At 55.9% G+C, this 17,030-nt stretch overlaps 2 protein-coding genes across 2 annotated transcripts in view; one reads left to right on the top strand and one right to left on the bottom strand.

The window, feature by feature from the left end:
• The first annotated feature begins 743 nt into the window (after nt 1-743).
• Nucleotides 744-9,438, top strand: NAGPA (N-acetylglucosamine-1-phosphodiester alpha-N-acetylglucosaminidase). The gene is made up of 11 exons (XM_043914247.1): nt 744-902; nt 1,009-1,464; nt 2,420-2,559; nt 3,518-3,626; nt 4,672-4,800; nt 5,254-5,459; nt 5,564-5,611; nt 6,661-6,789; nt 6,948-7,079; nt 7,166-7,229; nt 8,646-9,438. The coding sequence occupies exons 1-11, from the start codon at nt 817-819 to the stop codon at nt 8,854-8,856; spliced, it is 1,710 nt and encodes a 569-aa protein (XP_043770182.1). The 5' UTR covers nt 744-816; the 3' UTR covers nt 8,857-9,438.
• Nucleotides 9,439-14,144: 4,706 nt separating this feature from the next.
• The window catches only part of SEC14L5 (SEC14 like lipid binding 5), a 37,012-nt gene continuing 34,126 nt past the window's right edge, over nt 14,145-17,030 (bottom strand). The window contains exon 16 of the mRNA XM_043914246.1: nt 14,145-17,002. Within this exon, the coding sequence (XP_043770181.1) occupies nt 16,894-17,002 (109 nt within the window). The 3' untranslated portion in view covers nt 14,145-16,893. The remainder of the gene's footprint in view (nt 17,003-17,030) is intronic.

Here is a 17,030-nt window from a genome sequence, read left to right as displayed (position 1 = left end):
GCTCCAATTCGGACACAACTGAAGTGACAGCACGCATGCACGCACATTGCACTTATAACAACTTGGCAATGGAGCGACAGACATCTAAGTAGGGAGAAGAGTAAAAGTCAGAAACTTGCCAAAGACTGCCTGCCACCCGCAACTCCTGGTTCATTGAGAACAGAGGGTTTCCGGGAAGTTGGCAGCAGACCAACTTGTCTGCTGATGAATTTTTGGCACTTGAACACTTGTGCTGGCTCCTGCATGCCTTGTGCGTCACAGAGGCACCAAAAGGCCACCTAACCAGGGACGCTGCCTTTGGCTAGCTATATAGGACATTACGTGGACAACTGGAAATATTTGAATGTGACCTGTGGATTAGTTAATAGAATTTTATTGGTAGGAACCATCTTAATTTTACTTGACCCGTGCTTATGTAAGAAAATCCTCACAGAGGATACATAAAGTGTGCAGTACATAGTGCGGTACATAGACGTGTCTACACTTCATGGTGTCCACAGCTTGGCTGAAATGGTTCCAAAAATGTGTATTATGAATAAAGCGCAAACGTTAACAATTGGTAAAGACAAGTAAAAAGTACACAGAGGTTCTTTACACTTTGTCAACTTTCCCGTAGACTTCAATATTACAACAACGTAAAACGTTCCCGCCATCCCAGAACCCCGCCCCCTCTAAAAAAATTAACACAGCAAGTTAGCAGGACTACATCTCGCGATATCCGAAGAAGTACAAATGCTTCAGAGCGAAGAGCTGTCAACCGTGCGTGGCCCTGGGTCACGTGTGGTATGCTCACGTGACCGGAGGTCCAAGTCCAACATGGCGTCCTCCATGGGTCGCTTCCTTCTCTTCTTCATTGGGCTGCGCGGCTGCCTACTGGAGGCATCCGGCGACTTCGGCTCGGGGTGAGTACAGCTCTCGCGGGGGCAAGTCCGGTTGTGTGGGGGGGTGGTCCCCCAGCCCGAGGCACAGCACTCCGAACTCTCGTGTGCCCCCCCCCCCTCCCCGCAGGGCCTCCCGCGACGACGACGTGCTCCTGCCCTACTCCCGCGCGCGCGCGCGCCTCCCCCGGGACTGCACAAGAGTGCACGGCGGCCGCCTGGAGCACGAGAGCTGGCCGCCGGCCGCCCCGACCGCCAGCGCCCACCGCCCCTCCGTGCGCACCTTCGTCTCGTACTTCGCAGACCGCGCGGTGCCAGGTCATCTGACGCGAGCGCCCGAGCCCCTGCGCACCTTCTCGGTCCTGGAACCCGGAGGACCCGGCGGCTGCGAGTCGAGGCGCCGCGCCACTGTGGAGGAGACGGCGCGGCCGGCCGGCTGCACCGTCGCCCAGAACGGCGGCTTCTTCCGCATGGAGACGGGCGAGTGCCTGGGCAACGTGGTGAGCGGCGGGCGGCGGGTGAGCAGCGCCGGGGGGCTGCAGAACGCGCAGTTCGGGATCCGCCGCGACGGGACTCTGGTCACCGGGTGAGGAGGCAGGGTGTCCGGTAACTGTTGAGGGCAGAGGGCCTGAGAGTCGAGATGTAGCCGTGCCGCTGTATTCAAGTCGCCTAACCACGCTGAGCCTCCGTTTCCGCATCTCCAGGAAGGGGAAGGTAGTACCTTCCTCGTAGAGTTTATTGTCTTTCAGTTTGGTATGCTGCTTGCTTTGTGTCGGTCTGTGTGCTGTGCAGCGGGGGTATGGCTGTGAACAAGCAAACAGTCTTTGCCTTCAAAAGAGGACACACATAGCCTCCCTTACTGGTGAAAAATTCAACAAAATCCAGAGAGATAATTAAGTTAATTTACATTGTATATAAGCAGTGAAGCAATGAACAGGCTGAAGTGACTGTGAATAGAGCGTTGAGTTTAGGGAAGGTAATCCGGAAGGATTGGTCTGAGAAGGTGACCTTAATCACATGAGAAAAATTAATGTGAAATTTAATCACAGGTCAACCAGGGTCAAAACTGGAGGAAGAGCATTGCTGTCAGAAGGGACAGCAGGTGCTGAGGCTCAGAGGTGCAGAGGGGCTTGGTGTGTGAGGGACGGAAGGAAGGAAAGTATCAGAGGAGGACAGAACTGATTTTGGTCACTTAAGAGCTTGATCTGATCCTGCCAGACACTAAACAGGCTGAGCCATAGTGGAAAGCAAGGAGGCCAGTTAAGAGGCTGTTGCAGGTGTCAGATGGTAATTTGACTGGGGTGATGGCCTGAGAGATTGAGGGCTATAGGTGGGCTTGAGATCTATTGGGGTTGGTTGTTTTTGTTAAATGAAGTGTGGACTGGGATATGTGGACTGTTTTCAAAGATTGCTTCTAGGACCAGGCAGGTTCCTGGGCATCAGGAGGAATCCAGTAGCCAGGCAGGGGGCGGGGAGGGGAACCCCACTACCCACAGTTTGCCACTGCTGTTGACTGAATCTCACTGCTTCCCTATTTCCAGATACCTGTCTGAAGAGGAGGTGCTGGACACTGAGAATCCGTTTGTGCAGCTGCTGAGTGGGGTCGTGTGGCTGATTCGCAGTGGCAGCATCTACATTAATGAGAGTCAGGCGGCTGAGTGTGAGGATACTCAAGAGACAGGTGGGCAGGGGGCGCCGAGTACCCTAAGATGTGGGTGATGAGTGGGGGTGTTGGCAATAAGTCTTTTGAAAACCTGGATAGGTGGGGTGGTAGGGGAAGTCTTTCCACAAGTTCCAGTCTAGGTATTGGGAATCAGTGGGGATCCCTGCTTCATGAAATGTGTAAGAAAGGAAATAAATATATAGTATACTAAAAAGAGGTGGTTAGTGCTAAGACAGAAGTTGAAGGAATGGAGCTATGAACAAGGCACAGTAGAGGAGTGTTCCTAAAGTGTCTGTGGACTAGCAGCATCAGCGTCACCCAGGATCTTGTTGTAAACTCAGAACTTCAGTCCCTCCTGCTCTGCCTTGAAGCCACAGCATCAGAATCCCTGGGGTGAGGCCCAAGAGTGTGTGTTCTAAGGAGCTCCCTGGGTGATTCTGATTGACATTGAATTTTGAGAACCACTGAGATGTGAAATACTGGGACAGGGAAGGTCTGCCATGGCCTAGATGTTTAAACAGGCTGTTTTAGATTATACGGTCAGGGAAGGCCTCGTGGAGGAGGTGACGTAGCTCAGAAGGAGCAAGCCATGGGAAGAGCTGGGGAGAAGCCCAGTCAGCCAGAAGGAACAGAAAGTGTCTGCATGGAATTGCGGGGAGACTGCCAGGAGATGGGGTAGAGTAAGCAGTCCAGGGAAGTCATGCCAGGCTTCGGTAAGGCATTTGGATTTTGAACTTGGGACAGTGGAGGCCGTTGGAGTGTTTTCACCTGGAGGTTGACCTTGCTTGGTTTACAGTGAAGAACAACTCTTTGCCTGCTCTGTGGAGATGGACTGGGACGGGGTTAGGGGGCAGGCAGATAGCTGGGTGCACAGACCCAGAGGTGGAGAGTGGTGTCGGGCTGGCAGGAAGTGGCAGGCAGAGCCCAGAAGGCCTCCTGAAGGGCCAGGCAATCAGCCAGGCTGCCTCTCCTTCAGGTTCCTTCAGCAGATTTGTGAACGTGATCTCAGCCAGGACAGCCGTGGGCCACGACCGGAAGGGGCAGCTGGTGCTCTTGCACGTGGATGGGCAGACGGAGCAGCGGGGGTGAGTCCTGCTCTGAGGAGCCTCAGCCCACCATCAGCTGCCTCTCTGACCCTCAGGTGTTCCCTGGGGATCGTCACACCCACCTGTCCCCTGTCTTCCCACTGGCAGAGGGTCCCTAGGTCTGTTCTACTTCGACGAACTCATCACCTTCCTCACATTTGCTCTCAGTCTCCTTAGGGTCTCATCTCTCCTGAGCTCTGGTTGGGGTGAAACGAAATTATCACAAAGTATCTACTCACAAAGCCGGGAGTAGACCTTGGTTCCCATTCTAGCTCTGCCATATGCTGGCTCTGTGGCAGTGGACAAGTTACTTGACCTCTCTGGGCTCATTTCCTCCTCTGTAAAGTGAGTGTGCTGTGTGACAGATTAGCACAGGCAGCACTGATTTGCTAGATCGGAGCTCTGGAGGTCGGGAGTCGGTGGAGAGCGACCAGTGCTCAGCTAGGTTCTCCTGTTCAGGGTGTCCCACAGAAACCATCCAGTTCTTGGCCAGATGGGGGGCTTATCTGGAGCTTCTGGGAAAGAATTGTCTTGGCAGCCCACTCAGGTTGTTGGCAGAATGCAGTCCTTGGAGTTGTTGGACTGAGGTCTCTGCGTCATTGCTGTCTGGGGGCCTCCCCACTCATGAGGCCGCCCACGTTCCTCCTCATGTGTATACCCTCCTCTTGTGTATTTTCAGGGTGCAGAGGTGTGTCAAATCCATCTACCCCCTCATATTTCCAGTCTCCCTCACTTCGTCTTTTGCCTTAGCCTGAGAAAGCTCTCTGCTTTTAAGGACTCCTGTGATTCCGTTGGGACCACCCAGATCATCCAGGACAGGGTCCCCACATGTGGACGGTTATGCTGTGTATCCTAACACAATCATGAGGATGATGTCTGGTTACAGTCATAGCTTCCAAGGATTGGGACAGGCCACTTGAGCTGGGGGAGCACTTAGAAATTTGCCTGCCATAGCGGGTGTGTGATACTGTCCACTGTGGAAAGTAAGGTGCACTAACCTGGAAGCAGATGCCACAAGGTCAGCAGCGCTCGTCTTGTGCCGCAGCGTTAACCTGTGGGAGATGGCGGAGTTCCTGCTGAAACAGGACGTGGTCAACGCCATCAACCTGGATGGAGGAGGCTCTGCCACCTTCGTGCTCAACGGGACCTTGGCCAGTTACCCGTCTGATCACTGGTAAGCCCACCAGAGCCCCCTTGCTGAGGTCCAAGGCCAGGCCTGTCCCCGGCTGTCTCATTCAATAAATACTGAGTGCCTGTCATTTGCCAGGCTCTGGGGGTTCAGTAGAGAAGCAAGAGGAGCTGAGATGCCTGCTTCTCGCTGCTTACAGGAAGTGGTATACATAGCGTACCAGCACTGCCCAGGGCCGATGGGAGGGGCGGGTGATGATGAGGAAAGACCTGAGGATAGAGAAGCATGAGCTGAGAGCTGGACGGTGCGGAGGTGACTGGGCGAGAGTGGGAGAGCCTTCTGGGCCCAGAACAGTGTGTGCAAAGGCCCTGGGGTGGAAAGAACCTATAAAAGGCTGGAGAAGAGACGATGAGGAGAGGCAGCCCTCGGCCCTGCAGTGGGTGATCTTGAGGGGTGGCCAGCACCTCAGCCTCTCTTGACGCTCCTGTCCCCCTGCAGCCAGGACAACATGTGGCGCTGTCCCCGCCGCGTGTCCACCGTGGTGTGTGTGCACGAGCCCCGCTGCCAGCCGCCAGACTGCAGCGGCCACGGGACCTGCGTGGAGGGGCACTGCCAGTGCACGGGGCGCTTCTGGCGGGGTGCTGCCTGCGACGAGCTGGACTGTGGCCCCGCCAACTGTAGCCAGCACGGGCTCTGCACGGAGAGTGAGTGCTGGCTCTGCGGGAGGCAGCTCCAGCCCGGGTGCCCCGCTCTCACGGCCCCAGCCCGGCCCGGCCCTCACCTGGCTTTCTCGGTCTTGTCTTGGCAGCTGGCTGCCGCTGCGAAGCTGGATGGACAGGGTCCAACTGCAGTGAAGGTAATAGCCCCGAGGCCAGCCTCCTCCCTGGCACCCCGTGGGGCTCTCGGCAGGGGCGATCCTGGGAGCTGCAAGCCTCAGCTGCCTTCATCCCCGCCTCCTGGTCCGCTAGTCTCTTCGCTCTTGTCTCACGCTTTCGCCCCACGTGTAAATCACCATGTCAGTATCCTGCGGCTGCTGCAGCAAGAGTCCACTAACTCAGGATGGACACAGTCCTTTATTCCCTCACAGTTCTGGAGGGCAGCACTCCATCTCAGCAAGGCCGCGCTGACTCTGAAAGGTCTGGGGGAGGATCCTCCCTGCCTCTTCCAGCTCCTGGTGGCCCCCGCGTCCCTTGGCTTGTGGCTGCCTCAGCCCAGTCTCTGACTTTGACTTCACAGGCACAGCCTCCTCCCTTGTTCGGGTCCAGTCTCCCCCTCCGTTCTCTTACACGGACCCAAGGCTCCCCATTTCAAGATCCTTAATTGCATGTGCAGAGACCGTATTTCCAAATAAACTCAACGTTCACAGGTTCTGCAATTGGAACCTGTCTCTGGGAGGACACAGTTCAGATGTGTCCTACAGGACTACTGTCACCCGTGGCTTAAATCCTTAGTGGCTTTCTTTGGCACTGAGTGAAAAGTCTGAACTCCTCAGCATGACATGCCAGGCCCCGGGTGTTCCGGCCATGCCCCCCTCCCCACCCCCCCCCCTCCAGGCCTGCAGATCAGGTCCTCAGAGGCCCCTCTACCTCCCCACCTCAGTGCTCGCTGCTGCCGCACCCGCTCCCCTCCCTCCAGCGCATGTGTCCTCACTCATCCTGTGACACATGCCTTCTGGCTCACTGGCTGCCTAGACCAGAAGCCTCTCCCTAAACAGAGCAGAGGCTCCATGAGGCCATGGCCTCAGGCCTGCCACGTGGCAAGCTCTCTGGAACCGCCTTTTGGACGGACACGTGAGCCGATAGGGCTGCTTGGAGTGCTGAAGATGTGTTTGCAATCCCCTGGGCCCCAGCCTGGGATGGGAGGGCAGGGCCAGGTTTGACAGAGACCCCCCTTCGCCCACCCCAGCTTGCACCAGTGGCTTCTTCGGGGAAGACTGTGCCCAGAAGTGTCAGTGTCATAATGGAGCCACCTGTGACCCAGTGCAGGGGACCTGCGCCTGTCCCCCTGGCTTCACTGGAGACACCTGTGTGCAGGGTAAGCAGGAAGGTCCCTGAATCAGCCTGGAGGGAGCCCCACCCGGGGGGTGCGCTTCTGCGTCAGCCCGGCTCTGCCCACACCCGGGCGCATCCTAGCAGTGCAGAGAGAGGCCTGGCCACCGAGGCCCCCACCGCTGTCCTGGCTCCTCCCTGCAGAGTGTCCGCTCGGCTGGTACGGGCCAGGCTGCCAGAGCCCTTGCAAGTGTGAGCACCAGTGTCCTTGCGACCCCCAGACTGGCAACTGCAGTGTCAACTGGTCACCCACCCTGAGCAGCCTCTTCTCCCGAGGTAGGCACCTCCCAGGGCCCCCCCGGGAGCAGGAGAGGGCAGACCCCTCTTCTCCCAGCCTTCAGCCTCTCCCTGGCCTCTTGCAGTGAAGGAGTGTTTCCCACCTCCCGAGGTCACCGTGAGGGCAGGAGAACTCTCCCTTTTCACCAGGTAGGTGCTTCAGTTGGAACAGGGGCAGGGGCGGGAGGAAGCGCCTCCTTCTACCTTCAGGGTGTGGCCTCTGCTCTGGGCCCAGGCAGGGCTAGGAGGTGGCTGCTGGGCACCAGGCGACGATTCTCCAGCTTAAGCTCAGGGAGAGTCCCAGCTGATGCAGCCCCCCGAGTGTCCAGGGAGACGCCGAGGACCCTGGCCACCCCCACAGCGGAGTCCAGGGGGCTGGGTGTGGGCCTGCTTTCTCAGCTCTTGGTGCAGAAGCTCTGAGCAATTCACGTCATTTCTCTGGCCCCCGGGCGTGTTCCCCCTCGTGTGGGGCCTTTACTTTCTAGCGCAGGTCTTCAACTTGACGTCCAGGTAGGGGGCGTGTATTAGAAGACAGAGCTGGATTCAAGAACCAGTGCTGTCGGTCTGGGAGCCCCCCTTGGAGAACCTCTCTACATGGTTGTCGCCTCCCATGGCCCAGGGCAGTGCCTGGCCCACCCCCTCCAGGTGGAAACCAGGTGTGGGTGTGAATGAAAACCCCTTGGCTTTGGCCTGGAGGCAGCACCTGGGAGCTCATCACAAAACTCAGATCCCAGGTCCTTCCTGGAGATCCTGACCTGGTGATCAGGTGAGGGCTGGGAGGACAGCCCCGGGTGGTGTGCTGGGAAACGCACCGGAGCAGGGATGGGGGCGCTCAGGAGCCCTGCACCCCCAGCTCAGGTCTCAGGTATGAGATCACGGGGTCCCGCAGCAATGCGGGGGGAGCTGCGGGGGGATGAGGGACAGGCTGCAGGCCCCACCCCCTGGGCAGTCAGCGTGTGTCTTCTTCTGCGTTGAGGATTTCAGACCAAGATGACACAAATGAAGAAAGATCATTGGAGGACCGCCCCCCTCCCCCCACCCCTACCCTGCTACATCCCCACCAGCTCCCTGCCTGGGAAGAGGGGGTGTGGGTCCTCGCTGCTCTGTCTGCTTTGAGGATCCTGGAGAGAGCCCACCCTCTGTTGCCAACATCCTCGGGAACCCAGGATGCAGACTGCTGCCTCTTGGGATGGATTAGGTCCTCAGCTATGTTTTCTGTGGCATGTACAATATAACATTTATTAGCAGCATCTGAAACCCAGGGAGGAGCACATCAAAATCTTTGTTTTTCCCTACTCCTCTTGAAGTACCAGGCAAGGTGGGAGCCTGATATCAGGCAAGGTTTGTTCCACATAACTGTCCGCACTGCTCCGGAACGTGTGTGGGGTACGCTCCTCACCCCAGTAGGCCTGTTTGCTCCCCGCTGTGTGGTCCCTGGAGGCCCGTGATGCTGTGCGCCTGTTCTGGGAGGAGGAGCAAAGCGGGGGGAAGGAGGGAGCCCCTCCAGCGCCGCCTCAGCCCGAATCGCATCCAGCATCCCTGTTGCGGGTTCTCTCCCACCCGCAGGACCACCTGGCTGGCCATCACCTTGGCCCTGGCTTTCCTCCTGCTGCTCAGCACGGTGGCGAATGTGTCCTTGTTCCTGGGGTCGAGGGCCGCGCGGAGCCGGCACCTGGACGGGGCCTACGTCTACCACCCGCTGCAGGAGGTGAACGGGGAGCCCCTGGCCGCAGAGAAGGAGCAGCTGGGTGACTCCTGTAACCCCTTCAAGGACTGAAGCCTCCCACTGCCGGTCGTGTCCTGTTCCTGAGGCTCATCTCCAGGAGCTCTGACTTTTGCAAGAGGAAGTCCCAAGGCCACCGACCCATCCGGGTAGTCGCGACCTGGGTGCCAAGCCAGGCTTCCGACAGCAACGTGCCTCAGCCCCGCCCTGGCCACCTGCTGTGGCAGATGCAATCCAGCACTCCCAGAGGGCCAGCCTCTGTCCCCGCCTGCCTGTGTTTGCTGCTCACGGGGCCTGCCCCCCGCCCCAGGGCCTGCCTGCTGCTGCCAAAGAGCCTCCGCCCCCCGGGGCCGGAGCTGCTGTGAACGGAGCTCGCAATGACCATGCTGCAGCCAAGTGGCAGGGTCCAGCCGTTCCCCTCGGATGAGGGGTGGATTGAAGAGACAACAGCCACATCACGGGACCCTTTTTTACAGACTTCACCACTGAACTTGCCCACTGGAATGGTGTTTCCTGTCACGGGAAGCTCCTTAGAAGGGAGGAGGGGTGAAATCATGTTTACAGGCTCTCTATTTTGCCCTGCCGCTGAGAGGGTTTTTCTACCACTTGAATAAATTGATAAATTGATATAATAAATGAACCTTATCTGAATTAGCAGTCGTGGACTTGAGGGGCTCCTAGGCCTTAACACGTGGGGGACTGCTTAACCAGAGTCAGAGTCAGGATGTGCCCATGGCACATCAGCTCCCTGATCTATTTTGTTTAATCCAGAGGTTTCCCAGGTGGCGCTAGTGGTCCCACCTGTCAATGCAGGAGACATAAGAGATGCGGGTTCTGTCCCTGGGTCAGGAAGATCCCCTGGAGGACGGTATGGCGACCCACTCCAGTATTCTTGGCTAGAGAATTCCATGGACGGAGGAGCCTGGCAGGCTACAGACCATAGGGTTGCAGAATCAGACACGACTGAAGCGACTTAGCAGACACGCAGAGGGGTTCTCACTTTCAAGTGTCCTTGAATCACCTGGTGGCTGAGCTGGTAAAGAATCCGCCTGCAATGTGGGAGACCTGGATTTGATCCCTGGGTTGGGAAGATCCCCTGGAGAAGAGAAAGGCTACCCACTCCAGGATTCCAGTCTGGAGAATTCCATGAACTGTATAGTCCATGGGGTCGCAAAGAGTCAGACACAACTAAGTGACGTTGACTTTCACTGAATCACCTGGAAAGAGCTCCAGACTCTGCCGCTCTCACCGAGCTCCCAGGTGATGGCTGTGGGCGTCTGGACTGCGCTCTGTGACTTTGCTCTGTGTTTTTTAGTAAAATTTAGTTACCAACAGTTACAAGTCAAGAGAGGAACAACTCCAGAATTCTGGTTTCTGGTTTCTCTTTGAAAAGAGTGAGAGAAGGACTTGCAGTGGTTAAGAATCCACCTGGCAATGCAGGGGACGCAGGCTCAGGCCCCAGTCAGGGAACTAAGACCCCAGATGCAGCCAAATGAGCAAATATTTTTTAAAAAGCTTGACGTCCCAGCATCGGAGGACGCCCTCAGAGGCAGCGAGATAAGTTGTCCAAGCCAAGAGTGGCCGGTCCCCATCTGAGTGTGTCCTCTCCAGCTCATCGCAGCCCCAGCGGTTGGCTTCCCTTGCCTGTGACCTGCATCCTTGTGAGATTAGTTTGTAACCCGTGGCCTCTCAGGGTCTTTAGGAAGTGCCTGGCAACACCCTGCCTCGTAATACACCCCACTGTGTGCTTGGCAGCCTTATGCGGAGAGTACATGGGGGGAGCTGCTGCTGCTTCCAGCAGGTCCTCAAGTAGATCCAGGCGCGTGGTGGATTGAGTGTTTGCATCCCCCGAGGTTTCTATGTTGAAACCCTGACCTGCTGTGCAATGGTGTTAGGAGGTGGGGCGTTTGGTTTCATTAAATGAGGTTTAGGTGAGATCGTGAGGGTGGTGACCTTACAAGAAGAGGAGACGAGAGCACCCTCTGCAACGCGACACACGAGAACGAGGCCACGTGAGCTCGTGGCAGAGGGTGGCCGTCGACAAGCCAGGCAGCAGGCCCTCACCAAATGTGCTGTCACTTCAGTCGTATCTAACTCTTTGCAACTATGTGGACTACCTTCCATGTTCCTCTGTCCATGGGATTCTCCAGGTAAGAATACTGGACTGTGTTGTCATATCCTCCTCCAGAGGGTCTTCCCAGGGATCAAACCCGTGTCTCATGTCTCCTGCGTTGGCAGGCAGGTTCTCTACCGCCTGGGAAGCCCCAGTAACAGTAGTGATCATTTACTGCTGCATCACAAACCAGCCTCAAACTTGTGGCTTAAAATAACAACCAGTCATTGCTTCTCACAAAAAAACAGTAGTTGTTCGTGCTTCCAGGGTTAGCTGGGTGATTCTCTTGACCTGGACTAGAATCAGTGAGTCCAGCTGGGCTCACTCAGGTCTCTGCCATCTGCTAATGGGCCAGTGTGGGCCCTGGTCTAGAGTGACCACAGCTGCGGACATAGCTCTGATGCCTCATCCTCCAGGATCAAGTTCAGGCTTGGGATCAAGGTGAAGACAGGGATCCAGGCAGAGATGTAAAGCTGCTTCTTGAAGCTTCACCCCTTGATGAAAAGCTGCACAGGGGCATGAAAGCGGGAAACTGGCTGAGGCCATCACTGTAGCCGAGTTACTGTAGTATGGGTCTAGGTTCATTTTTTTGTTGTTTTGTTTTTGGACCATGCTGCATAGCTTGCAGGATCTTAGTTCACCAGTCAGGGATCAAAATCTGGGCCCCACAGCAGTGAAAGCACCCAGTCGTAACCACTGGACTGCCAGGGAGTTCCCTAGTTTCACTTTAGAAAGGAAGAATTTGGTTCAGAGAAGTGGGATGTCAAGGCCAGCTCCCAACCTCTGAGTTCCTGCAGGGATGTGTCTGTGGTTCTGTGTGTCTTTGTCTCCCCACTGAAGACAGCAGATGGACAGCTGCCGTGCCAGCCTGTGATGTTCCCTACAGGGAGCAGGACGCTTGGGTCCCACAGTGGGTGCTGCAGGCCAAAGCGATGGAAGTGGGGGTGATGGAAGACCCCTGGACACAGATCGTGAAAGGTGGACTAGAAGTCCTGGGGGTCTGACTGGGAACCTGGAAAATGCTGTGTGCTGGGCAGTTGCCATGGTGACAGGTATCTCAGCCGCTGAGCTGCTCCGTATACAATCTGAGCATCTGGAAAGACCCCAGAGAAAGATTCCGATCCTAGAGTCGATGGGTGGGTTCTGGGGCTCTGATGCTGCTGTTTTCATCAGATTCTCGAGGGGTCTGCGTCCTGCCTCCAGAACTCAGGGGTTTCCAATGGTGCTTTTCGGTGACCCACATTTCTCCGCAGAGCCTTGGTGGGCACTGAAGGGAGGGGAAGGAAGTGGCCTGGCGAGAAGTTAGAGAGCCACCCGGCACCTTTCCTTCCAGCTCTTTCCAACTCCTTCCAAGCTCTGCCCAAACTCTCACAGGAGCCCCTTGCACCATAAGGCCCGCCTCCTCCGTGGAGGCCCCTGGCCTTGGGGGAAGAATTGGTCCCAGAGGCAGCCCTCAGGCCACAGGGAGGCGGGTTGTGTTGCTCTCTGCTGTCTCCAGACCCAAACCCCAGGGGCCTTCCCGGGAGAAGACCAACGTCACCAGGGCCTGCGGCCCAAACCTGACCCCAGCTCGCCGGCTGCAGGGAGCTCTTTCTGAGCACCCACCAGGCCCACAGGCGCTGGCAGTTCCTCGGAGAGCACCCGCCACAGTGCCAGGACAGCATGGAGAAGCAGGAGGGGTGAATGTGGCAAGGGCTGCTCCCCCTCCCTCAGTTAGAAGCGCTGGGCCTGGCTGGTAACCGCAGCCAGGGTGGGCAGGGAGCCCATCGGGGCCACAGGAAGCACACCTCCTCTGCGCCCCCAGCTGATGGCCCTTGGCCTCCTGCTCCAAAACAAGGGACCCTTTCCAGAATCCCGTGACGCCTGGTGGCCCCCAGGACCCACCTCTGAGTCCCAGGGGAGCTCGCAGGAAGGATGGGTGGCACCCCAGACAGGCGCCGCCCACTCCTTACAGAGGACTTGGCGTCCTCTGGTGCATCTCTGGGACTTGGGCAAAACCCAAGGGGAGGGGAGAGTGGCCTGGGAAGGTGGACAGCAGGACCCTCGCCTTCACCTGGGCACCTGGCCAGGAGACCCCTGCATGACTCAGACCCATGACTCGGGGCTGAGTGGGGCCCTGGGGCCGTATTTAATACTCTGATAAACTGCCCATGTCTGTTTTTGCACCGTGTGTATATGCAGGGGGTTGAACAGTGTCACCCGAGAATTCATGTCCACCCAGGACTGCAGAGTGTAACTTTACGTGGAAGTAGGGTCCTTGCCAGTGAGTTCTTGCCCGTGTGCTTGCTTCAGGATCTTGAGAGGAAATCATTCTGGATTTAGACTGAGCCCTAGATCCAATCACTGGGGTCCTCATTAAAGAGACACACAAAGGAGAAGCCGCGTAAAGACAGAGGCAAAAGGATTTCCCTGGTGGTCCAGTGGCTGAGACTCTGTGCTCCCAGCGTACCGGGCCCGGGTTCGGTCCCTGGTCAGGGATCTGGATCCCACGTGCTGCAGCTGAGTTTTCACACTGCAACTAAAGACCCCGCACCACAACTAAGACCTTGTGCAGTCAAAAAACTAAATACATATTTTTAAAAAAATTACAGAAGCAGAGACAGGAGTGATGTGGCCACAAGCCAAGGAATACCAGGCACCCCCAGAAGCTGGAAGGATCCTCTCTACAGCCATAGGAGGGAGCACGACCCTGCCAACACATTTATCTCAGACTTCCGGCCTCCAGACTGTGAGAGAATCCATTTCTGTTGTTTTAAGCTACCAAGTTTGTGGTAATTTGGTTTGGCAGCACTAGGAAACTCATACAGTATGTCTGTGCTTCTATATTAAATATGGGATTTCTTTGTGTTCCCCTAATCTCTCCAATCTACTTCCCTGGTAGCTCAGACGGTAAAGTGTCTGCCTACAATGCAGGAGACCTGGGTTCGATCCCTGGGTCAGGAAGATCCCCTGGAAAAGGAAATGGCAACCCACTCCAGTATTCATGCCTGGAAAATCCCATGAACCAAGGAGCCTGGGGGGCTACAGTCCATGGGGTTGCAAAGAATTGGACACAACTGAGCAACTTCACTTTCACTTTCAATCTCTCCAAAAACCAATCTGCAACCCCTTGAGGGTGGTGTGGTCCCTGTTAAACATGCTCTTGAGTCTTTTAAACAACAGCTGAGTTATTCTTGAACAAACCCAGGGAAACCTCCTAGGCAACAGACAACAGAGGGGTATCCAAATCTAAAACGTTTAATGCTTCTGGTCGGAGAAAACAATCAGGTGAATTTAATGCTTTCAGTTGGAGCAAACGATCAGGTGAACAAGAAATGCCGTGTTTTCCTGGCTGAGACAGAATGTGTGATCAGTTCATTTTACATGGGGAGAAATTCCAGACACAGGCTGGGGTGGAGTAGGGGGGGAGTCTCAAATCCCCCTTATTTCAACCTGTGGGGAGACCATTGTATAGCCAGTTGAGGGAAACACCACTCGGAATGAGGCCCTTCTAGATGAGTGGACGTGCCCAGAGAATGCAGTTTCTGCAAAGGAAAAGTCAGAGGGAAACAGCATCCACGCTTCTCTCCAGATGCATGGTGTGTTCGATAGTGATGGGCGTCCTCACAGGATGGAGTCTGGGGTCTTTTGATGAGAAGCATTAAACTATCAGAATAACCACCGACTTTTATTAAGAGCTTTCTGTGTGTTGGGCACCGGGCCCAGAACTTCACATCCACTCTCATTTCGTCCCACTACAACCCAGAGAATGAGGTAGGCACTATTCTATCCCCATTTTACAGATGAGGATGTTGAGGCACAGAGAGGTTAAGTCACCTGCTGAAGGTCACACAGCTTATGTGAAAGGATGGCTGGGGCTTAAACCCCACCTTGTTGAAATTTTAAGACTCAGGCTCCTAAACTCAGTGCCTAGGCAGGTCCTACTGCTAACGGGTCATTTGTGTCCTGGCCACAAAAGGCTAATGAACAAGATGGAGAAAGAAGCCATACCCAGGGGGCTTCCAGCCCTGAGGTTTGGGGAAATTGAGAAGCCAAGAGCTCAGCATCTCCTTCCTTGGATTTTTAATCCCAAGCCTCTCAAGGGTTGAGGAGAGCAGCTGTTGGTTGCTGATGCTCCAGCGTGGGCCCCAGGGACCTCCAGCACGGGAGGGGAACCGTAGCAGATGACACAGTGGTCATCTGCTGCTCCCTTGGCCCAGCTCTCTTTGTCTGTTGGGTCACTGGCCCTCCCCCACCCCTCTGTTGCTTCTGGAAGAAATGTCAATCACAGGGCTCCCAGTTGCTTAGCCAATATGTCCACAGGAGTGAGCACTGCCCAGGGCCACAGGAGTGAGTGACTGCCCAGGGCCAGTCAGAGCCTTCCCTGGGATTTGAGATGGAGAGTCTCTTCCTGCCTTAGAAACTGAGAGCCCTGTGGTTGTAGGCTAGGGGCCGCCAGCAGTCACCGTTCCCTCCAGGTGAGGAGAGGACAAGGTCAGCGTGCAAACTGACACAGATCCAAGAGGCCTAGGTGAGGCTGAGGATGGGCACCGGAGTCTGAGGACACTGGGCTCCTGGATGCAGCTGTACCTGAAACAAGACCCACCCTGGGCATCCCAGTTACTGCAGACAGGGAATTCCTGTTCTTGCTTAAGCCTGTTTGAGCTGGGGCTTTCCTGAGGGAGATGAAGACAGCGGGCTCTCAAAAAGATAGGCATAAGGCTCCTCATTGCTCCTGTTAAGGCAAAACCCAAAAACACTAAAGGCAGGTCAGATCCGACTGCAGGATGCCGTGGTGACCTCTGACCTGTTACCTGTTTGCAGGCCCAGGAAATGAAAGGAGAAATGTCCTCAGACCCATGCCCCTCCCATGCAGGAACTTAAAGTCTTTCAATATTGCAGCTGGTACTGAAGATCAGATTTGCCCCCAGTGCAACAGCGACAAAGTCATAGACCCTACCCCACGGGGGGTCCTGATGCATATTGAGAGCCTGGATCCAGCCTTCGCTGAAGCAAGACCTTTTAGATTGGTCAGTTACAAGTGCCCATGAATGGTTACCCTTTTTTGTTTAAGCTGCTGGGAGGTGACTTACAACCCCAAAAGGCATAATTAAACAGGAGATTCCCAGGAGACAAAGGGACCTTCAGAGAATATAAAGATAGTGAGAACTGCTTCATCATTGCCTGGAATTCAGCAAAAACTCTGGGCCTTCCACTGTCTTCAAGTCAAGGGTGGTCAGGATTAGACCTTCCAGCCACAGGCTGTGAAAATGCATTTCACATCCACTGTGGGTGGCTCCCCACAGAAAGTGGAGCCTATAACTTATATAACTGTTTGCCAGCATATCCTGGGACCCAGGGCGTCATTGTAGGCTTAGATGCTAGAGTGTATACCCATCATTTCTGCTTCTTAGGGAGGGGAACCCTAAGAGTCTTGGGAGCACCCACCTTGTGCTTTTCAGACCAGGGGGTGGGGACAAGCATGTGGTCTGGGCGGGCCCATCACGGTACCTCCTCCACATACAGTGACTGGTCCAGACTGAACACAGACCCTGCAGGCCAACCAGTGTTCTCTGTTCCCCCCTGGCAACCGTGATTGGTTCAGGGATGAGCCTGGGACTCAAGCAGGCTGATAAGACTCAATTCTGGGAGGCTGGATGGAACTTGGTCAGGAGACAGATGCTCTTCTGCACCCAAGCTGCGGGAAAGGGAAACTAACAGTGCCAGGGTCGCCTGAGAAGGAGGTCACCCCAGGGAAGCTGAACCAGAGATGGAGGGGGCACTGAGCCCCCAGACCTGACGGGATCCACCCACCCCTTGACTTTTTATACTCGAAGCCCAGTCATAGATGATTCTGTCCTCGACATCCCAAGAGCCGATGGGGGCCTCCGACAGCCCGACTTTGGCAGGGTACAGACCCAGGGCTGCAGCCCACACGGCCTCCTGGACAGGTGGGGACGTGGGAGGCGAGCAGGCTGCCCCACGGGGCTCGGTCCCTACTACCTGGAGGCCAGGGAGCTGCTGTGGGACGGCGCGGAGGAGGAGGAGGTGGCGGCGCTGAGCTGGGAGAAGCGGCTGGCGCAGGATTCCAGGCTGGACATGGAGCCCCTGGAGAGGAAGGAAACACATGTTGCCT

The sequence above is a fragment of the Cervus elaphus genome, chromosome 10 (assembly GCF_910594005.1).
Source record: "Cervus elaphus chromosome 10, mCerEla1.1, whole genome shotgun sequence".
Classification (NCBI taxonomy): domain Eukaryota; kingdom Metazoa; phylum Chordata; class Mammalia; order Artiodactyla; family Cervidae; genus Cervus; species Cervus elaphus.
Note: the sequence above shows the minus strand (reverse complement) of the source record. Positions and strands in the feature narration are given on the sequence as shown.